At 50.5% G+C, this 22,153-nt stretch overlaps 8 protein-coding genes across 8 annotated transcripts; 3 read left to right on the top strand and 5 right to left on the bottom strand.

Moving 5' to 3' along the window:
- Positions 1-1,206: 1,206 nt before the first annotated feature.
- HER10_EVM0001754 (archaeal flagellin N-terminal-like domain-containing protein) lies at positions 1,207-4,368 on the top strand (the record flags this gene model as incomplete). The annotated part of the gene is made up of 4 exons (XM_035471489.1): positions 1,207-1,236; positions 3,205-3,733; positions 3,789-3,944; positions 4,007-4,368. 4 exons carry the CDS (start codon positions 1,207-1,209, stop codon positions 4,366-4,368), a joined length of 1,077 nt encoding a protein of 358 aa, XP_035326063.1.
- A 646-nt stretch (positions 4,369-5,014) lies between these two features.
- HER10_EVM0002858 (uncharacterized protein) lies at positions 5,015-6,120 on the top strand (the record flags this gene model as incomplete). The annotated part of the gene is made up of 5 exons (XM_035472552.1): positions 5,015-5,047; positions 5,119-5,328; positions 5,382-5,679; positions 5,767-5,919; positions 5,978-6,120. The coding sequence occupies 5 exons, from the start codon at positions 5,015-5,017 to the stop codon at positions 6,118-6,120; spliced, it is 837 nt and encodes a 278-aa protein (XP_035326102.1).
- Positions 6,121-7,897: 1,777 nt separating this feature from the next.
- HER10_EVM0005094 (polysaccharide lyase family 3) lies at positions 7,898-8,771 on the top strand (the record flags this gene model as incomplete). Its single annotated transcript, XM_035474719.1, has 4 exons — positions 7,898-8,259; positions 8,324-8,423; positions 8,485-8,538; positions 8,595-8,771. 4 exons carry the CDS (start codon positions 7,898-7,900, stop codon positions 8,769-8,771), a joined length of 693 nt encoding a protein of 230 aa, XP_035326167.1.
- Positions 8,772-9,350: 579 nt separating this feature from the next.
- On the bottom strand, positions 9,351-11,089 carry HER10_EVM0012054 (glycoside hydrolase family 79 protein; the record flags this gene model as incomplete). Its single annotated transcript, XM_035481458.1, has 2 exons — positions 9,351-9,464; positions 9,488-11,089. The coding sequence occupies 2 exons, from the start codon at positions 11,087-11,089 to the stop codon at positions 9,351-9,353; spliced, it is 1,716 nt and encodes a 571-aa protein (XP_035326366.1).
- A 2,716-nt stretch (positions 11,090-13,805) lies between these two features.
- Positions 13,806-14,867, bottom strand: HER10_EVM0005122 (cutinase; the record flags this gene model as incomplete). Its single annotated transcript, XM_035474746.1, has 2 exons — positions 13,806-14,398; positions 14,459-14,867. The coding sequence occupies 2 exons, from the start codon at positions 14,865-14,867 to the stop codon at positions 13,806-13,808; spliced, it is 1,002 nt and encodes a 333-aa protein (XP_035326171.1).
- Positions 14,868-16,490: 1,623 nt separating this feature from the next.
- Positions 16,491-17,384, bottom strand: HER10_EVM0000411 (PAP2 superfamily protein; the record flags this gene model as incomplete). The annotated part of the gene is made up of 3 exons (XM_035470194.1): positions 16,491-16,547; positions 16,642-17,154; positions 17,211-17,384. 3 exons carry the CDS (start codon positions 17,382-17,384, stop codon positions 16,491-16,493), a joined length of 744 nt encoding a protein of 247 aa, XP_035326018.1.
- Positions 17,385-18,609: 1,225 nt separating this feature from the next.
- HER10_EVM0005225 (uncharacterized protein) lies at positions 18,610-19,547 on the bottom strand (the record flags this gene model as incomplete). The annotated part of the gene is made up of 4 exons (XM_035474847.1): positions 18,610-19,002; positions 19,081-19,276; positions 19,332-19,386; positions 19,517-19,547. 4 exons carry the CDS (start codon positions 19,545-19,547, stop codon positions 18,610-18,612), a joined length of 675 nt encoding a protein of 224 aa, XP_035326176.1.
- Positions 19,548-19,590: 43 nt separating this feature from the next.
- Positions 19,591-20,147, bottom strand: HER10_EVM0003808 (uncharacterized protein; the record flags this gene model as incomplete). The annotated part of the gene is made up of 3 exons (XM_035473472.1): positions 19,591-19,811; positions 19,883-19,910; positions 19,998-20,147. 3 exons carry the CDS (start codon positions 20,145-20,147, stop codon positions 19,591-19,593), a joined length of 399 nt encoding a protein of 132 aa, XP_035326125.1.
- Positions 20,148-22,153: the final 2,006 nt, after the last annotated feature.

Genomic DNA, 22,153 nt, shown 5'->3' with positions numbered 1-22,153 from the left:
TCATCGAATGTGTCACCTTGCTGCAATGATCGCTGGACTTCTTCTTGCAGCCAGTTCTCGGGTTCCAGAGGGAGTTCATTTCTGTGCTGTTGTAAGTGGGTAGATTTGCAGTCCACTTTTAAGATTGAACGGTCGAAGACCTGACCGATGGCTCGGGTTAACGGAAACGCGGGAAGTAAGTTGTCCTCGAAGACGCCGCAGTCAGCAAGATGCATGCTACTTGAGTCACACAATGAGTGGATACAGTGGAACTTTGGCAGAGATATTGACCAGTCGCTCTGCTCACCTTAAAAGGTAAAGAGCTAATCGTGAAGTCCAACGACTTCAAAGCAACAGGCTTAGCGAGGTGAAAGTAACAAGAAACGTAAGATTTCGGTTCCTTCGCTCTTTAGGATTTGGGTGGGTTTACTCAGGGTGGATGAGCTGCTGTTCCACATCGCACCTGCAGGCTCCAGTCCCCAGCGTCCAACACAGCACTTCCAACAGAGACCCGGATCCTTTGCCGAATCGGCTGCATCTGTGCGGAAACAAGGTTTAGATCCCGACAAGACAAGGTGTTCGCCTGCAAAGAATCGATTAGTTAATGCTATGTAAGATGGCAAGGGGGAGGTGCCCGTGAATCTTCCCCAGCATCGCGCATTTCTCGACCTTGTCTCGACGCCAGTAAGCTATGCTGGACTACCTTTGTCACGAGAGATAGGGTATAGCGTGATCTCATCTTGTAGACGGCTCGGTTTGAATAGTCATCCCGGGCTCTGAGGCTCGAAGATCTCAACTTTTAGTTCTCCACGCTCCCACACTACTTCATCGAGAGGAAGCTCAGCAGGCCAGTAATGCAATGCATCATCAGAGTAGTGGAACGACGGGGCGCCGCCCCCTTGCGTCGTCAGCAGTTTTGATTTGTGTGGCAGAATCCCACCGCATACCTAGATCCTTTCTTTTCTCAGTGCAAATGCTGCGTCTGTGAAATTTCTGGCTAACCGTCATCCTGGCTAAAGAATCCATGGGCGCGGGTTTCTTCAAGGCTCGGAGTTCCTGGTGATCCATAACAACGTTAATATCCATCCACTGATTGATCCAATTCTCAACATCCCGCTTCCATGTGCTCAAAGTCTTCCCCAAATTACGCAAGATTGTTTGCTCTTCGCACACATCAGAAAGCGAAGACGAATTCCATTTCATCGCTCCTCAGATAACCTACTTATCATGGCAGGTGTAGCAAAGGAGGCCGTTGTGGTGAGTAAAGCTTCCGTTTTTCTATTAAGTCAAACCCCCCACTTCCTGGCACCCCCCTGTTTCTGGCACCCACAAAAACGATGGGATCACAACCCAACCTCCTCATTACTATTAACTATTGATCCTCAACCACACCCACTACAATACAACTGCCAGCCTCACTAGGGCATTCAGAGTCGCTGGATTCAGCCGTAATAACCTCCTTTTCACCCGCTTCGATTTGAGCCCGATGGATATCCCTGATGTTCGCAAACTTCGTGTTGGGATCGATCTGAACAGTCTTCCTCTTCCTAACTGCAGCGTTGGTAACTTGAGCCCTCAGGTGAGCCAGCTGCTGCTGGGCAGCTGCCAGTTGCCAGGCCTGCTCTGTGAAGCCTTTTTTCACCTTCCTGAACAGCAGCCGTTGAGTGCTGGTATCATTGTCGAGTTGGGTGTATAAGTGCAGTTGACCGCTGAGCTCTGCCAGCTTCCTGGGTGTCGACCAGACCACTGCAGAGGAAGCAGAATCCCATGGCTCAACAGGGGTAGTTTGTTGACCATTATGGCATCGCTTTTGCCCCGACTGGTTGGTTTGGGTGTGGTGGGCAGCAGAAGGCTCAGGTAATACCATAGGGTTCATCAGGGCTTAACCATCGCTACAGGGTGTAGACCAGTCCACTTCCAACCACTTCTGATGTTCGAGACTGATAGACCAGCAAGTCAGGCCTTCTGGTAACAGTCCAGGAAGTTCCTTTTAATGGTAGAGTCGTTCCATTGAGACAAGTAACCGGCTCCTTCCGATAGGCTGACTTAACAGGGCTGAAGACAGACTGGTCAAGTGGCTGGAGGACATGAGAGGAGTGTGGTGGTAAGAACAGTAAATGGATATTGTTAATATAGCAATTCCACATGAAGTCTGTCGTCGTATGACTCCCATGCCCATCCACAATCAACAGTCGAGCCTCGCCCTCAGCCTCGGGCATAGTCTGTGGGATAAACACCTTCTCTAACCATTCAATGGCAGTTAAGTCTGTAGTCCAGCCATTATCTGTTGCTGTAAACTCCCACCCATCGTATGGAACCAGATGTAATGGAAACCACTGTTGTTGGACCGTCTTCCCCTTGAAAATGATAAGAGGACGAAGTGCCCTACCCAAGGCTGAGATACACTCAATGATAGAGACCCATGCCCTCGACCCAGGTTGTTTCTTGCGAACAGACGTCGTCTCAGCCATGCCCAGCACTAACCCATTAGCTCCCTGACCCTCGAGGATGCCAGTCTCATCCATATTATATCTGTTGGCTGGTTTGATGTCCTTGATCTCAGGGATAGCAAGGAACTTAAACCAGTTCCTAATGACCTCAGTAGATGCCCCATTAACGCGTCTAGAATCGATGGAACGACTTCTCTGAACCTTAATGATAGGGTTCCTTCTCACGAAGGCATAGATCCAGCCTTTTCCTAATGGTTTGGTATCCCCAGCAGCAGCCAGAACTCGCTCTGCGAATTCCTTCACCTGTTGGTGCGTTGGTGCGAGGCCCAGCGAAGCCTGAATGCGAACCCATTGTGCCAGCTTACTCTCCTGGTCAGGAGACAGCCTCTGCCAGTCAGCAAAAGCCACTTTCCTAGTCTGACCACCTTGGAGACGTAGTTGGAGGGTTGATCGTGGTATCCCATACTCCAATGAGGCTCTCTTTTGACTCTTGCCGTTTGAGATGTCCTCGAGAGCCTGACGAAGCTGATCTTCGGTATATTGAGGCATTAGATATAGAAGAAGGTATGTGCAAAAAATGAGCCCATTTGGACTCGAATTGAAAATGTTGTGATAAAAGGAGGTTGGGGGTGGGCATTGCGTTGTGGTGGATTTTCGCGTTTTTGTGGGTGCCAGAAACAGGGGGGTGCCGGGAAGTGGGGGGTTTGACTTAAAACACAGGTAGTCAAGCACCGCTGGCATTCTCAGTCAATCACACTAAAGTGAAATTATCTAGCCCATCGAGGCCGTTCTCCTAGGACTGGCCATTGTTCTCGTCTCCGCACGCTTATGGCTTCGTCTGGTGCGACAGCATCAGAAGCTGACTATCAGCGATTGGATTCTTATAGTTTCATTGCTTGATGCTTCCGCCCTGTTCGCGACCGATACTATAGCGTACAATCTCGGTGGAATGGACGAATACGATACCGACGCTCCCGAGGCTCCCATTGACGAGCAGATCTTGTTGATGAAAGTCACCTTTGCCGGAAACTACTTTTACGACACTGGAATATACTTCCCAAAAATTGCGTTGCTTGCCTTCTACTTCAAGCTGATTCCGCCGACAATGCCGATTCTTCGGAAGGCGCTCTACGGCGTGAGCGCCCTGACGATTTCTTTCGCAGTGACGACTTTCTTTCTGGATACATTCTGGTGTGGTCCTGACGTCTCTGTCAACTGGGATATAGAGGGAAACTGCAGTACTTATGACTCGAAAGATGTTTTTCGCATCGATTGGGCCATGAACTTTGTGTCAGATGTGTTGAGTACGCTAGGTGTCTCATCTGCGCTATCAAAGCTTGCCGACTGACTAGGAAATAGTTTTCACCATTCCATTCCCGCTACTCTTTGGTCTACAAATCAGCGGCAGATACATCATTGGACTCGCCGCCACTTTTTCGACGGGCATCATTACAATAGGGGCCAGCGTTGGAAGATTCGCTACTGTGGAAGCCATCAACGCATGGACGAACGTCTGTAAGTTCCCCAACTATGATATGCAGCATCTAGATCATGGCATAATTCTCAACGGGTTCCAGATGTGCTCTCAATGACCGAAATCACCGCTGCAATCATTGTCGTGTCTCTCCCTGCCTTGAAGTCACTTCTTCATCGCCGAGGGTTGGCTACCTCAAAGTATGGGACCGGGCAGACTGGGTCAGCAGGGCGGGCATTTGACAAACAACCAACGAATTTCAGTCGCAGTCACATCAAGCTGTCCTCGGGAAGGGAGCCGTATGTGGCAACAGCGAGAGCAGTTCCTGAGGAGGAGTCAGGGAGCGAGGTGGAGCTGAACAATCTCGAGGGATCGAATAGGATCTACAAATCCGCTCGAGTTAGCGTGACATATCAACGCCGTGAGGACGTTGACAAGGGTTCGAGTCGTCCGGCGTTCGGGTAGTAGAGACCGGGCAGAAGCAAGCACGGGGTTAGAGAAAGGATTTAGATGGGCCCTTTTTGTGAATAACCAACTGGCGGGTCCGGGCTTGACGGAGGACGACCGAGGAGCCAATCATCTTTGATAGGATTCAACCACATTTCTGCGCATTTGCGGCGTAGACGCACGAATAAATTGTAATACCACACAGAAGAACCCGGGGACACGAACCGAAAGAGACCTGACCAGCGGAGACTATAGACCGAGAAAGAAGAAAAAATAAAGGGTCCTGGGCTGTTTTACGCATCAAAATCTGCAGAATTTGCAACCTCGCTTCAACCCCCTTGTCGATGCTGTAGCCTTGCTGCTTCCAACCATCAGACCGTCAGAGATGCAATTGAACCCACACGAAATGTTGTGGCCTTTATGACTGAGATCTTGGTGATCCCACGGTTGGAGCAATTCGGTTCATATCCGGACCAATAGACAGCCGATCCTTTACCTGTGGCTCTCTTGGAGACTACCCTGGCTTGTAGCATGGGCGGACGTATCGCTCCCGTAGGGCCTTTATTAATGTCGATGTCTCACTCCAGATCGTACAACATATTGACACCAGAGCCTGCTTCTCCCGATTCATTGTGATTACCTGTTACTTGAGCTATCCGACGAAATGGCGTACTTCATAGACGGAAAGGATTGCATGGTAAGTCCCCGTAGTTTTGATTCTTATCAGTGCTACAATCTTAGTAAGACCATTTTAACACTTGAATTCAGATATCCGAATGGATTCTACTAGCAGCTTCCTATGTATTCGTCGGTCTCCGGATTTACGCTCGCCTCTTCAGGCTACGAGAGAAGCTGGCCTGGTCTGACATTCTCCTCGTCCTCTCTGCTATCAACGCTCTCGCACTAATCATATGTGACACCCTGACCTTCCAACTCGGCGTCATGGATCACTGGGAGTCTTCCGTTGCTCTTTCCAAGGTATCATTCCAGCCATAAAGACTGTCCTGTCGTTGCTAACTTTTATCAAAAAGATCTCCTTCGCATCCAACTACTTCTACGATGTCGGAATGGGCTTCCCCAAAATGAGCATGCTGGCATTCTACTGGGCATACTTTCCCTCAACTACCAGCCCGGCAATGCGCAAGGCACTTTGGGGTATCACTGCCTTCGTCTGCCTTTCGTACATGGCTATACTTTGGGACGACACATTTTTCTGTGGAAAGGACGTTTCGGTGCAGTGGTCACAGGAAGATGGCGCATGCAGTGTCTTTTACGCCCCAGAGCCCTTCATCCTCAACTTCACCCTCAACCTCGCCTGCTACCTTTGCGGTATGATCAGCCCTCTAACGCTCTGACGCTCATCGCCAGACTCTTCAATGGCTCCTCAAAAATGCATACTAACAGCAATATCTCTAGTCTATGTTCTCCCTTTGACTCTGTTGATTCAAGGTGTCCTCGACAGATCCACTGGCCTGACTCTTACTTTCGCTCTTGGTACTTTAACCATCATGACAACCATTGTACGCTTCATTACCCTGAAAGTTGGCACTGGTCAGGAGAATTTGGTTTGTAAGTATAGTACACCTGTGTCCATGCACAACATCGTGGTTTGACACGAGCTCCACAGATCCTCTGAGCATCCTGGAAATGACTCTTGCGATAACCGTTGTGGCTCTTCCGGGTTTGAAGCCTTTACTCGACCGCCAATCTATGAAGTCTCCGGTCGAAACAGTTCAGATCGATCACGAGAGCAAGAACCTTTCGTCATGAGTGCGTATGTCCACGAATGGTTGCTAAAACCTCGTGATACCAATAACGGGGCGTATACTGGCTGCATGATGTCTTTGTATCATACATGTAACCAAGGGAAAGGGAGGCCCCCATCTCCTAAAGATGAAGCCATTTTTCGAACCAATGCGTATACTTTCAATCCACGCCTCAAATAATCCCGTCTCTCTGACTCCTCATGTGACTGCGTTTTCCCAAGATTATGCGGGCCTGAAAGGCACTCGCGAGGATCGATTCGTTTGACTTCGGGTCTCCGGAGTCCGGACATATCTCATGGCCAGACTCCTAGTTCTGAAGTTCAACAATTGATCTCAGGTCGCCGTTCCTAAATAATGTTATACTTTGACCGACTTCAGTCAAATTCTTACTCGCTAAATAGCAAGCCTACAGAGAATATTTTCGCAACAGCATTGTCATGTTCCGATGATGTTCACTCTAATTAGTAGACCGACAATCGACGAGGAAGAACGAATGATTGAAAATGTTTGAGCCTCAGGTCAGAGCTCAGGGTGTCATACGGCTAGTACGCAAATTCAACAATGTCGTACTTTCTTGATTGTGCCAAGACATCCTCGTTTATTTGGCGCGTCAACGCGTATGCTCCCCTTGTTTCAACCGCGAGGATGCTTGGCCTCATTCAATCAATTCACTCTGTTGTAACCTGTATCAGAAGCCCTTAGGGATCGATGAGTAAATATGTGGTGAGAGATGGTTTGCTGAAAGTCATGTAGACTACGAGCTGTATCGCTCTATGTGCGCATGTGTCTGATAACAACCCTACGTGTACGGATGTCTTGTAACCTTCCCGGAACTCACGCGCCAATTGAGTTGGCTGCCAAGGGTTCAAATATGCCGTGAATATCATCACAACAGGCTTTGTTACTCCTATGATGCCCCGATCTGTTAGATGGGTTGTGGTCTGGGCTCTCGACTGCCATCCTTAGATGTTTAACAGGGGCAAATTTTGGATTGAGGCCTGGCGTTTCTAACAAGAAAGCTGACGTTGCATTGACCTTAATGAAGACCACGAATGTAAGCTAAGACTCGGTCCAAACACCGCAAACTCCTTTCTCAATTTGAAGCTCTGGTTGTTCTGGGCAGTCGTGCCAAGCGTGGCAGTGCCCAGAGTCTTGGCAGCACGATGGGTAACGATCGTCTCACCTCCCCGATGTCCGGCCCCGGGACCACCCCTCCGACAGGCGACCGGTGGTGATCTTGTCCGGTTCTTGTGTACGGCAACCGCATCTTGGCGCGTTTCGAAACGGGCCTCTCTTCGATTTTCCACGTGTGATGTGACATTTTAGATTAAGGTATTGATGAACGGGTTTCCAGATTAATTACATTCAGGTTGTTTGGGGAGTGAGGAATGTTGTACAGGTTTCCATATTCTACCAATAGGTACTACATAGTACACCACACTACAGAGTCGTCAGTCTGCTTCGACACGTCGAGAACATGTAAGCCAATCAGTGGGCCTACCGATTGCTATGCTGCGCGGGCTGTGGAGGACATGCGGGATCCCCTCAAAGGCCAAGACCTCCTTAATTCAGCTGTCTGTCTTGCTGTGAGAAATAACTTGGAAAGATAATTGTTATTTACTTCTCGGCCATCCCACTGGGTACCTCAAAGTCGAGTATAAAACTACCAGAAGGTCTGCTTCGAGAATAGTCTGGGAGAGATTCTAGCACCAGCCTTCAGCAACATCTCCTATATTATCCACACTCTTTTATCAACAATCCAACTTCTTACCTCAGTCACTATGCGCACCGAAGCAATCAAGTTCCTCGCGGCTCTGGCAGTCGCCTTTCCCACAGTCTCTGCCTGCGTGGGCAAGGACGCCCTCCCTAACGCGACCAAGACAATCAGCAATACTGAGCCTATCGAGGTGGCCGCTGGCGAGTCATACGATGGCAAGATGGCCCGCTTCGACAGAGGATCAGGTGCTTGCAAGGCCCAGACAGAAGGTGGTCAGAAGGACACTGTCTTCCTCCTTCGTAAGGGTGCCACTCTGAAGAACGCCATCATCGGAAAGGATCAGATGGAGGGCGTCTACTGCATTGGTGGCGGCTGCACCATCGAGAACGTGTGGTTCGAGGACGTTTGCGAGGACGCCATCTCAATGTAAGTCAAAGTATTGTCCCATCGAGTTCCATCGAGGAGTCTGCAAAGCTAATCTTGACTTCAGTAAGGAGGATGAGGCCGGCACTGAGACTCGCATCATTGGCGGCGGTGCCTATAAGGCCGCAGATAAGGTGGTTCAACACAACGGCTGCGGAAGTGTCAGCGTAAGTATACGGCGCTCGAGGCGTGGAATGCATATGTGCCAGTTGCTCACGAGAATGACAGATTTCAAACTTTTACGCCTCTGACTACGGAAAGGTCTACAGAGCCTGCGGCACCGTGAGTTTACGATAAATCTCTCCACAACCTGACACAGTCGACTTACAAATGTATAGTGCGATGCTTGCAAGCGTACCGTCACCATTGAAGGAGTCTCTGCTTATGGCGGCGGTGAAGTTGCGGGCATCAACGAGGAGACTGGTGATGAAGCGACTCTCGTCAACGTCTGCACTGATGCTAAGACACCATGCCAACTGTACAACGGCCCCGGCGAAAAGTCTGGCTCTTGTTAGACTTTAGGTCTAACCAAACCTAGCACCGAGTTTGTTGGATTGTTGGATTGGATGGCTATGATGATTGATCAGTTTTAATCATGCATCGATCGCTCTTCAAGATTAACCAGTCCAAGGGGAATTCATGTATATACTTCTTCAAAGCTTACTTGTTCTGCTTCCCAAGTTATATTCTTGTCTTTACGTTGGGCCATTGCTCAGTCTTTCTAAGTTGTATAGATAGTAAGTACTTATGCTTAGTGTCGAAGGCGATGGTAATCCGAGGGCCGAAAACTCCAATCCTTCGTGGTGCTGGCCTTGAAAAACTACTCACCGTTGAACATTGCGAATACGGAGCCTCACGATGCACACGCTAAGACTGATATGATAATCGTTTGATTAAAGTTCTTTTGGTGACATGACAAAAGGAACTATGTAGTCATTATATCCATCCTTCCAAGTACGCCAAAACGCAAGATCCTAGGTATCATATTCCATGCCCGAGTTTATAAGAAGAATAACCCCGTGGTAAGCGCCAAACTCCACGCTATGCAGTTGTAAATGTTCTTGCCAGAACCCAAGGCCACCGCGCCCGAATCATCATTGCTCTTGCCCGAAGACGAATTGCTCGAGCCACCCGATGACGACCCAGGGGTGGAAGTAGTTGCCGTACCAACCCCCTGAGACGAGGTCGCGAGCCCACCACACGCAGTGCTATCGGGCTCTGCGCTACCTACCTTGGCGCCCACGTTGGCGACCACGGCCTCCGTATCGCGGACAGGGATGCTTGCTTTGCCGTCGCTACCAACCTTAACGGTGATATCGTCGCTAGACACCTGACTAAGCTTTCCGTCGTTGCCTTGCTCAAAGCTGAGGCCATTCCACGTTGTCCCGCTCGTCGCGTCGGCTCCGTCGCCGGTCAGGTACGCCAGATGGAGTGTCTCGCCGGCGAGGGAAGAGGGCAGGGTAACCTCGACCGTGATGCTGCCCTTATTGGCGTCAGAGACGTTGGCAACCTTGCCGTTAAGCAGAACGAGGGAGGCAAGCGAGTCGCCTTGGTACACCGACCAGGCTTTGATGTAGTCATTGTAGCCTGAGGGATAGTCCGTAATCTCAGCCTGGGCAACGCGAGCGGTGCAGGAGCGGCCAATGGTCTGGGCAAAGGCGGCCATGCCGTAGTAGAGCGGCCGGACAAAGCGGTCGCGTCCGAACATGGCTGTCGGTTGCCAGGCGCTAGCATTACTATCATACGTCATGTGGAACTGAACAGACGAGATGTTGATCGTTGTGGCGTAGAGGAGGAAGTTGAGAGTCCATAAAGCGGCAGCGAATGTGTTGCTGAGTCCCTCTACACCGAGCGGTCCCACGACGGACATCTCTCGCAGCGCAAAGGGATGCGTAGTCTTTTCGGCCTGTGTGATTTGAGCCTCAATTGCCGAGTCGAATTGCGCCTTTGTCGTATCAAAACGCAGCATGTAATCGAGAGTCAAGGGGTACGGGAAAGACCCCACAAAGTAGTAGTAGTTATGCTGATTCCAACTCGTGACGAAGCCAACATCGGAGTTATTAGCCTTATCGTCAATGCCGTCCTCGACAAGATCCTTGATCTCGAAGCCCGTGCCAGCTACCCAGGCGGTCGAAGCAGACGCCTCGAAGAAGTCACTGTGCAGTCCGCGAGGTTCCAGGACTTCTTCCCACACAGCATTGGCACGCTCCCGCCATTCCTTGGTGTACTCCGTACCGGACCAAGTCGCCTTCTTGCGGAAACCGTTGTCGCCATAAAGGTCTGGCTCGTTGCCAAATTCGAAAGACATGATGTTGATGTTGGTGCACCGGTCGATAATCTGAGACGCCATTGTTGTAAGCCTCTCGAGATAGTCGGACTCTGCGTAGCCCAGGTTGAGACCCCATGTAACGGGCGTGCCCTTGGGCAGACGGTTTGCGACCTCCATAAAGCGGGGGCCGACGATGAAGTTATCTGCAGGGACGTTCCCCGGCGCGGTAGGGCGGGGATTGGGCTTGATAAGCCATTCATCTTGTGAGTCGTTGTAGACGAGGTAGTCTTGAGTGTTTCCTCCCAATCGCATGTGAGGTGGACGACCGGTGAAGTTCGCTAGGTTATCGAGGAGGTTGAGGGTTAGGTCGTTTGGTGTTTCGTCGCCCATGAAGTAAAAGAGGTGGTCGAGCTCGATGCCGAAGCCGGCGAATGATGGGTCGATTGCTGCCGAGACATTGTTGGGGACTGATTCGGAGAGCGACAATGACAAGACGTTGTCAGCAGCGAGAGCGGCAGATATGAGGCCGCAGCCGAGGAGAATGCGACTTTGTAACGGCGCCATGTTAGAATAACAACCAGAGAGGGAAGTGGCCTGGATTAGGTTGCGGGTGGCTTGCTCGGTTGCTATGAAGGCCCTAAACCATCGTGAGAACTCGACGACGTAGCGGGACACCCAAAAGACTTTAAAGACAGTTAGAAACAAGACCGAGACAGGCGGTCTCTCCAACGTCGGTCTACCCCATCCATTTCATCATTGTAGTGGATCAAAGCCGGAGCTTTTGCGCCCTCGTGCGGCGTTGTCTGTTCAAACCCTTGCTGGTACCAAGAGTCGAAGAGACGTTTGCTCCAGTCTGACGCGTACCACCAGCTTGGAGTGCTTGGGAGCGGTGGGAGCTTGGTGAAAAAAAAAACACACTAGAATTCTGAAGGATGGGCGGCACAAAGTCACATAACCCAGTTTTCTCGAACCGCAGTAGCAGATCTGTTTGGGACGCTTCACCGAGGCCATTGGAGAGCCAGAGAAGCCTAGACCACGCGCCACAAGAAATGCCATGCCTCTTTAGGCGCCACGATGCCGTTGTACCGTGATTGCGACAGCCCGTTGGTGGGTTAATGACATCAGTCCGGGCTGCACACCTTGTAGCACCCTGTCCGGTTCGGTGGGCCAAGCGTTGGCGGATTTGGCACGCCGCACAACTGTGGCACTTGACCGATGTGTTGCGTTTCCCCCTCGCGCGAGAAACGTGCGTTGGGTCTGGGTCAACAGGGGTGAAGGTGAGAGACGGGTGATGTCAAACAGACGTTGGTTGTGCAGAGTCTGCGGGAACTGTCAAGGAACCTAGAAGAGTCAAAGATAATACAGGGATAACAGCATTTGTTTCGCATTCCCTCCAACCGGTTGCGGTTAGAAGACGTGACAACGCCGCAGCAAGCCACAGCTGCCACACCCTCTCACCACAAATCCAGCCATCCATGCCGACATTGCTCGGAGAGCCTGGATGGAAATGAGGATAGCGTGAATGCAGCATAGAGTTCACGGAGAATTTGACCTTCCCATTGTCGCTTGCCATCCCGCTCAATTGTCACAGCCCGTCGGTTCAGTTTCTCAAGCTGACAATCTCACCTCTCCCGTTTCCTGCAGGAACAATGGAACGGAAAATGTCGATTACTGTCGATCGTTTTGTTCTGCAAAACGAAATTAGAAACACTTCGCTCCACCCACGTGTTGAAGCGGTACACTTCTTTCAACGGGGCTTTTCAATGGAATCGAATGCTGATTTTCAGGAGAGCCAAAGCAGCCGCAGGACGGGAGTGCAAACAAAGCGTGGAGCACCCAGAAATGAGAGACTGTCTTTGAAGTACTTTGGAAGGAAGATGGAAGACCACGTCGAGTTGGCTGACGTCAATTCAGATGCAGGGGATTGGGTCTGTTGTGGTCACAGGGCAGTCCCAGTCTTATTAGACGCCAAGTTGAATCCCTCGCATCTCCATCTCCCTTGCCGGGCGATTCGTTGTTGTCAACAATGACGAACCAACAGTCTTGACCGGAAATGAGATGGCCGGGTAAAAGGCCCAGACGCATCTCTGTCAACTAGAGTACCTTAGATAAAGCTTTGCTCTCAATTGACTTTATCTAGGTGATTGACCGAGGACAGATAGGGAGAGGTTTGTACTTCCAACAGACACGCCAATGCTGAATGGGATTGCTGTGAATCCCCATCGCGTCAAATGCACTGAGGGATTTTGCTGTTGGCCAAGACATAGCTAGGCCTAAAAGGACATCCCAGCCATCTTTTTGGGGGCCGAAAAGGCGGACCGGGAACACGGCATACTCAACGGATCTGATGCCCAGATCTGTGCGCAATATTCGCTCTTCTTCTTCTCCCAGAGAACCTAGACGCGTTATCCTCCGCATTCCAACCCCGGCAGTAAACTAGTTCCCATCACTTCGGATTCTGGAGTCTGTAAGTCCCGCTCCTCGATGAACTCTTTTCTGCTCGATCCGACATCGACACATTCAGTCCGTGGCCCACTCAATGAACGAACACCCATGCCTTGGCAGCCGGGCCTTGGTCCTTGCAGATCGAGTCCCGGGCGCCCCGTGCACACTCGGAACTGTCATCATGACTTCTCTTCGTTTGGCTGCAGCAAGCCCAATCTGGCGAAGAGCGGCCGGATCGTCGGAAGTGCCGGTAGCGCGGTCAATCCGGCAAAGCATCACATCACGGCATCGGGTCCCGCACCCGAGCGTGGCCTGTGCAGGACTGTCACGATTTTGCACAGGTTCGAGATATGAGGAGTCGCATTTACTAAGGTGTGCTGTGCGATTCTTCGCTCTTCGGTAAACGGAACATCTACAGGTTTTTTTGTAGTCGACATTGCCTTCCTTACCCAGGGTATGTCTACTGTTCAGCCACATATAATTGCAGTATTTAGCAGGACACAGTGAAGTGGTGGTTCTGAAGTCTCCCTTGAGTGTCCACTCTTCGCGCCGTGTGCGAAGGAATTCCCGCATAGCTCTGGGTTTCCATCATATTTCTTTGGACCTTGATTTAGCAGTCTAGTCATTTTGAAACTCTGGGACAGATAGGATGTGGGCTGAGTTGCAGGAGCTGATCGTCTCGCAACTCGAGTTACCTCCAAAGAGCTTTTCGGCGGTGCCAATCACGAATATAGAGTACCCAAGTAGTGACGTTACGCGTAGTTGATGCCTCAAGGACTGGTCTATTTGCGATACTCTACAAGACCAGTATCTGCAGACAGTGCCTCATAGTCGCTTAGCAGTAAACACAAGCACCGGTCGGGCAGTATCCATGGCTGCAGCTGAAGCTGCAAAGTCCCTTGTAGCTTTCGTCCAAGCCAGTAGCAGGGCATCCATCACGGCCGTCTCCGCCAGGGCTGGTCGTTTGCTCGCCGTACGCAGAGCACTCGCACACCCCATCAGGACAGTATCCGTTGGAGCAAGAGAATTCGCAGAGACCGGTGTAGTTCTCGGAAAGACCTGTCTTGACCTTGCCAGAGACACAGAAGGATCCAGTGGAGGTGGGCGCGGGAAGGCTAGAGGTGGCGGTCGCCGTGGGAGGGGTCGTTCCTGAGGGCACGCACTTCTCCTTGATGTAGGCGGCCGCGTCGTTGGTGTAGAGCTGGAAGTAATTGGTGTGAGCATCCTCGCCCATCGTTCGGCCCTCTCCGTAGGCGCAGACAATGTCCTCGCCGTTGCACCAGGAGCGTAGGACGCCGGAGAAGTTATTCAGGTTGCTCAGGGAAGAGCTCGAGCGAGCCATCTGGCCACTGAAGCTGGAGCCGGCCTCGACGTTGTAGCTTTGGTTGGCGATGTGAGTCGGGTCGCCGAAGAGGAGGGCGGCGCAGACTGTAGAATGTCGTGTTAGATCTTAACCCGCAACTCGCGTAGTTGCCATGGAAAACATACTCTGGTTCCCGGGAGCGGCGGTGGCAGCCAACCCAGAATCGGCGAGGATATCTCCAACCACATTGGCACCTTCGCTGTAACCACTCAGAACAATTTTGGAGCTAGGGCATTTCTCGCTATATGCCTTAACTTGGGCGACTCCAGAAACACGACCCTCCTCAACCGCGGCAGGATACCCAGAGGGGTTGGACGCATCGAACAAGATATCTTCATAGTCGCAGCTGGAGGGGCCGTTGCAGGTGGCGTCAATAATGAGCTGCTGTCTGCCCGGGTAGCCCTCATTCCATCCGCGGGCGAGGAAGATGTGCAAATCGGTGCATGATCCGGTGCCAGTGGACTGGCGCTTTCCTGGGGCGGCGGAAGCCAGGAGGGCAAAGTTGAAGAAGGCGGCGGCTTTCGGGGACAACATCGTAAAGCTGTTTTGATTATTATTAGGACTATTAACTACAATTGCTGAGAAATTGTACAAAAAAACGAGTGACAAGGTCGGGACAAAGAAGCCGTGAAGAGACAAGAACTGTTCGCCAAGGGGTTCCGGGGAAAGCGGAGGTTTTAACTCAATCTTCCATTGCGGCTGAACTTGGTGGACTGGGGATTACCGCATGAGTTCATTGTCGCATCAAGTAAATGCATCTTTCCCCTTATTGCTGCTTCTCCGAGTCAGCCGATAGCAAGTTATTGTGGGCTTCTTCGGACTTCATCCTCGTAAATAGCAAGATAATCGCGAACTGTATCATTGCAGGGTTGTAAGTGGGACGTGCACACGCCTGTTGCTGGGCGATACGAGGACAACTGTAAGCACAGCAGTGGAGGTCGCAAGATGAGTCTTATGCAGCGTGTGTGGAAAAAAGGGGCACGGCATAATGAGAAACTGGTTGGGGATTAACCCGAGTTGCTGAGTCTTATGATGGCCGGAGGCGCAAACTCTGGGCTTTCTATCCGTACGGATATGTAGTACTAAGACTATGTAAGTACGGCAGAAGAATGACTTCAGCAAATAAACAGGCCTGTCGACTAAGGTATCTCAAATGAGACTTGGCCAACATACTTTTACCCGAGCGCTAGAATCATGCTTCGCATTGTAGAAAGCAATAACTGACAATAGCATTCAAGCTATCCGCATAGCTTGCACATGTGTGCGATGAAAGCCGAGCCTTACCCTTGAAACTGACCGATGCACAGCATCATGGTGTTTTTATTCCGACTTTTGAGTTCCGCGGCTCGCGTGGGGTAAGCGGCGAGCCCGCATTTAGGGAAAAGACTAGCAAGGATATGATGCGCCCGACTCCACAGATGCGAATCCAGCCCGCTTCGCTTCATAGAGGTTCAAACAATCTCGATAGATCAACGGTAGATGCGACTGAATCTATGATTGAGGCTTCAAGTCTGAGTTCTCATACGAGTTGCTGTCAATAGTGACAGTAACTTACAGCGGCCTTCATCCGCTTCTAGAACCCCTGATACCCAAGTAAGTTACCATGATATTGAACAAATCCAAGATAGGATATAGTTTGAGTCGCCCAGAAACAGATCGAGCAAAGGTTTAAAATACAGGTAATTTTTACGGGAAGTGAGAACATGCAATTCTCACATCGGATCAACTTCCTTTCCCACTATCCTACCATAAGGCTAACACCAACCGACAGCGTCTCTTGCCATTTTCGTTGCATGCCGCTACCCTGAACAGCTTCGATACACAGCATCTATCAAACGGCTTCGTCCCCTCGAGGCTGGCCCCTCCGCTGTTTATAGCGTGTTCTCGGTAGCTGTGATGGCAAGGCATCCCTGTCCGAAGCTCCGTGATACGCAGTCTGTTGATCAGCGTAGTAGGCACTGCTTCTCCTACTGGGCGGGCTCTTCTCTGCTGCGTTTTCCCGTATTGCTCCCCAGCCACCGGATCTCGTGAATACATCATTCCTGTATTCCGTGCCGTCTCCCGGGGAGTAGATAAACTGATCGCGCCTTTGCAGAGGAATGTGGTTGAACCGCCAGTCCCAAATAGCAGCATAGCATCCGCGATAGGCCCCAAACGCTACAGCAGTTCCGATGGTACTTCCTGCAACAATATCATACCAGTTATGAGCCTGATCTATGGTGAGAGAACACGCGATAAGCAGGGCGCCAAGAAGAGGCGCAAAAGTCAACGCAATCTTCCAAAGAGCCGGGCGGTAGTCTGCCCAGACCTTGAGTTTAGCGTTCAGATACAAAAATAGGTAGACGTATCCGGCGAACGCCGCTGTGGAATGGCCAGAGGGGAAGGATGTCATCGCATTCTTGAGTTTGTCGCGGTCTGGTTGCGTGCAAACGTCGACTGAGTACATGATTTGCTGGAAGCCAACAGCATTGAGCCCCGTCGCGTTATTGCTAGCTGCTCGCGTGACGTCGGGCATACAGACTGCTAGAAAATAGGGTCGGAATCCTCCAATGAGCTGTTTGATGATGACTTGAATTAGCGTGGCGAGCGAGATGGAGAATATCAGGCCGATGATGCCATTGTTCACGTCCCAGATGTTCCTCACGCGGAACTGGGCGAGGAGAATGGCGGCGATTGGTATGGCGGCGGACAGCAATGCAGATAGCCATGTATCAATGATCCAGCCGCGATCAGGATATGCCCACTGAGGGTATACGATATCTCCAGAGCCGTTGAAGGTGATGGGAAAGTTGCGCGTCGCGGCTAAAGGCGCATTGTAAATCTGCAACAACGCGTCAGTTTTCCCTGTCACCTAGTTCCGGTGGGTTTAAGACTTACTCCCAAAGCAGCGCCACCTATTGCCGACATGACAAATATGTCAAACCAAGTGATTTTGAGCCATGCTATGAAGAAGTCCCACGAAGCCTTTACCGAACGGAGGGTGTCGCTGGTGAACTCAGGCAAGGGATCATGGTCGCCATGAACACGTTGCATACGACTGTGCTGACGCATGCTGTAGAGTCTAGCAAACGACTGATATTCAGTTTGCCAAAGAGAGGGGTTTAGAACGATTCTTCGCGCTTGTCGTTCGAAGAAGCGGAGATGGTTGAGTTAAGCTAACGCAAAGTCGATGCAAGGCAGGTCCCAGTGCAGAACCGACATTATTGGGAGTGCAGCATAAGAGCTTTTCAGTGGAATTCGGCGGAAATGTAAATCAGAAGTATAAGAAAACGTTGCTAGCCATCCAATGTTTTGACTGCTTCCTGTTACAGCTGACCTCGGCGACGCGGCGCACGGTAGGCGCGCAGTCTCTTCTGATACTCCAACGGCCAAATTGGATCTCGCGTTTGTCTGTTTCGGCGTGTTCGATCCGATGGGCTCAGTCAGCCGCAGGACACTTGACTGGACAGTAAGATGCGACGGACGGCTGCCGCGAAACTTTACATTTGGCCAGCAGGTTCTTGACACTCTGACGGGTTGACGGTGAGCAGAGCCACCCGAGAGATTGCGGGCTTTTAACCTACCTTGTTTGGCGCTTGTAGATTCTTCAAGCTCAATTCCAAGTTCGCGAGTCAGCTCTCCTGCTTTTAGAACAATACCCCCATTACGCAAAGCCTCTTGATTCCGGGCACAATCCTGGACCTCGATCACTTAGTCAAGACGAACACAGTAGGAAGTCTTCTCGAAAGTGTGGAATGAAGGTTGAGCAAAACTACGAATCAGACGATGGTAATATTGTCAAAAGCCTTGACGGCTGGATTCAGAAGCCTTTGAATGATCAAGTCTCGGCAGGCGTGCTCCCTATCGCAGTACGTAATTACTTACTTCAGGGTGCAACACTCGATTAACGTCCAGAAACCAAGAAGCAGACTTACATTTTGAGCGACTACATTGCATTAATAACATTCAGAGGAAATAAACTTACAGAAGGTAGTACGAATAACAAAATACATCAAGGTAGGAAGCCTGATGCTGATACCATTCAGCATGTAAGCCTGACTACCTGGTGTTAAAATCAACAGGAGAGTGGTCCACAAAGACCATGGTCTCACGGTGATCAAATGGACTGAAAAAATTGCTTCCAGTGGATGGCATTGTCATGTTCACCAGATCATGTATTATTAAGAAGTCAATATTTAGCGACATTATTAAAGATACATAGAATCGGGCTTTTCTAACCTAACCTTGTTATCCTGAAATTCATTGTCCAGCTCACTTACGGTCGTTGGTGCAAATATCAAACTCTGTTTTCGGGCCTCACCTCGTACGTCGTTGTCACAACAATACCACCATGACCGTGCTGCCCGCTAGATTTGCTGTTCAGACTGCCGTCGCGATCTCCATTTTGAGGCCAGCTGGCTGAGTCGGACGATTTGACAATCTGCTCTTCGCTTGAGTTGTTGTCCAGCTCCGTCATGTTGTACTTGTTATACCGTCTCTTTGAAGGCAATCCAGATCGATCGGCGCTTTGCCCTCCACCTCCTATTGTGACTAACTGATGGCCGTATCTGTCACCTGAGCCGGGGTACTTCTGGTTGGCTCCGCTGCTGCCCTTAGTAGACCTCAACCAATGTGAGGAAGAGAACAGTGGTCTGATGCAGGCTGCGTTCACGGCGATGATTCCAACAAACTAAATGATAGAAACCATGTTAGTCCTGTAATTTGTACTAATGTTTCCTTCCATTCATAGACTTTGGGAAGCACTTACAGTCTCTCTAATTGCCCAGATGGTGCTAACATTGATACCTTCAATGTCCTTGAGCGACAGGATGCAGCGGAGCAACGCGGCGATCATGACGAATATGCCCGAGCAGAGTAGAAGTCCAATAGCAAGCTTTCGTTTGATACTGAGCTTGACGGCCCACAAGAGTGGTAGTGGTATCGATACAATGAGGAAGTCCGTTCTGTTGTAAAGGCTTCGTCAGTAATAGGTATCGAATCGCCGACCATTAGACTCACGAGATATTGAGTACCACAAGACTCAAGTAGTTCGCAACGGCCAAAGTACACTCGTCTGATTCATTATCAGTAATTTGATAGGTCTCCTTTGTCTTGGGGAGTAACAAACCTCCTGGATATGGGACTACCTGCCAGTTCCTTTGAACAGGTGTACAATGCCCCCAAATAACAGCTATGACACCAACATAGGCTAATCCTGTCGCTACGGCTGTCCATTTGACAATCTTCTGCTGTCTTGTAGCAAGCCTATATCGTGTTATCAGAGATGAGACCAATGTTGTTTTTTGAGGACGGGGGGAAACACGAACGTGATGCGACTGAAGAAGAACAAAATGCAAGCTTTGAGACACCAAATGAGAGTTACATAAAAGTTCCAGCCTGCCAGCAGGCACTTGGAACCAAACTCAAACTTGGCTATCTCCTCCGATGTCAACGTCGCACCTATATCATTCGTGATTCCGATGTTGGTTCCATTCTGGCCTGTCAAAGTCTTAAGTGTTAGTGTGGAAGATACGTCGATGACTACTCGAGGAGCATTGAGGGATGTCAACCTATAAGCTCCAACATGCAAAGCTCCAACTTGTATGTGAAAGTCAGCCACAGAACGTAGACTCCAGCCTGGAGTCCGGACTGTCAATAGCAGGGTCGGGTATGCGGCGTACTTACAGTCCAGAAGACCAAGCATAATATGGCAAAATAATCGTCGCCTTGCCAATTAAAACCCACGATTTTCCATCTAGCGAAGATGCGAAGGAGAATAATCAAGACACCGAGCCCATACTCTGTCCAGGCCTCAGTTTGAAAAGGGGTCGCCATATTCCTGTATACTTTAGTGACTGAAAGAAGGGCAAGCCTGGATGAGCAAGTAAAGAGTCTTTTGATCAAGGCGACTGAAATCACGAATAGGGCCTGGTCAATCTGACTCTGTCGGATCTACTCAAGACCAATGCTGGTTCAACGGGACTTCTCGGATTAAAAGCCGCGCCTCCTGGCTTGGTTTCGTATCTCCAGTTACGTACGGCATAACCCCTATGTCTGGGCGAGGCCTGAATCCTCTCATCCTAGCCTATGGTGGGCATATGTATTACCTGAGAGCACAAACTTTTCTCGCAACGTCGGATCGAGGATTTGGGTCCCTGCCTAGTCCTGATGAAAGTTCAAATGGCATCCTTAACACAACCTAACCAGCTTAACGCGATGATGGGGATCGGCAATTTGAAGGAGCTCGCGATTCTCGAACAAGCCCCGGTCAACGAATCCTAGCTGAATTGGTACGCTAAGTTGTAGAGCAGCATCACAGAGTACCTTGAGGATACCAGGATGCAAGGCCGTTTCTTGGCAACCGTTGAATTTGGATTCCAAGCCTTCCTGTGCCGAGGATGCGCGAGATAATTATGTGATCAATCTCTTAGAGACAGTGTCATGTCATTTGCTCAGAGGAGCAGTGTTGACATTCCAATTTCTGACCAACCCTGATGCCTATTCTTGACTTTCTATGAGGCTCAAGTCCCATTGGGTGTCAAGTCCGAAAGCTGTCTGGGGTTTGCCGCTGCGGAATAGCCCAAAAGAGAGCAGCATTCACTGAACATCTCCCCTTTTTCTCCTATCCGGTCTGGCTACTTGAGTGTTGGCACCCGTTTCGGCCCAATGACACTTGATCTTGTCCAAATGCCCATGCATAAGTCCCATGGCAGTGTGGTACTCGGAACTGCAAGGTCGAACCGGAATTACATGGAACATCAATTCCTCTGGATCAGCGGAAACAAATCATCTTACGAGGTGAACGCTGCCAAGCAAGCCCCCAAGAAAGAGGGGTAGGCTTGCAAGCCGATCAACCTTGCATGTGCGCCATGGATATCCCCCTCACACTAAGTGCCTCGTAGCCTCAATGTCTTAGAAACGCGCATTAACGTCGCAGAGAGTTGACAAAATGGGACGATACGACCATTTAATACTGGAACATAAGATAGCTTCCGAATGTCTGGTAGGCCACTTTCTTTGATAACGTCGTTGGGCCTACTCTCGGCGTAAACTCCCCATGCATCCCTATCAACCGGGCCGATGAACATTGGCATTTCGTGATTTGATCCACACGTTTCTCGGCCAAATGGAGCTTGCCGTCAGGAATGGAAACCTGAGCAGCGCCTCTCCCGTCCGGCCCCATCTCCCGACGTTCTCAGGTTTGTCCCACTGTGATTTGCCCACGGGGCCCCAGGATTTGGCGGGGGAACCTAAGCTCCAACTAGAGCCAACGCTTGTCATGCTCCCCAGAACTCAAAGCCTCAGCTAGTAGCTTTCCGTCCGGTCACCCAGTTCCGATTACAGCAGAACCGAATTTGGGGATGCAACATTTCTTTTCCAACAGTTCGAGCTCTCCAAAGCCAAACGTTCCTCCTGATGATAAAGAGTCGGCTCATTGACGCTGATCTCTGACCAAAGTTCACCGGCTGCGCCCTGCACCGCTGAAGACTCGGATGCAACTTTGATGCTGCTGTGCCGCACCCTTACTGTGTCGTTGGGGTGGAGACATTTGGAGGCGATGAACCGCTGCACCAACGCCGAGCAAGATCGTCAGGTTTGCAGGGTCCAAATTCTCTCCAACGGTCCAAATCAGGCCCGGGTATCAGGGCTCCCATGGAACCCAAGACCTTCAGGATGCTGTTTCCAATTTTCCAACCAGTCCAGCCTTAAGTTTACATCTGCTCTGCCAGGTCCTCATTGGTTGTACGTAAGAGAGTGATCTTCATTTGGTACTCGTCGGTGCCTTATGTAGCACACGGTAGTGCTGTGTAACTGGCACAAGTCCAGAATCCCAGTAGGAC

The sequence above is a fragment of the Colletotrichum scovillei genome (assembly GCF_011075155.1).
Source record: "Colletotrichum scovillei strain TJNH1 chromosome Unknown Contig00012, whole genome shotgun sequence".
NCBI classification, from domain to species: domain Eukaryota; kingdom Fungi; phylum Ascomycota; class Sordariomycetes; order Glomerellales; family Glomerellaceae; genus Colletotrichum; species Colletotrichum scovillei.
This window is presented reverse-complemented; position numbering and strand designations above follow the sequence as displayed.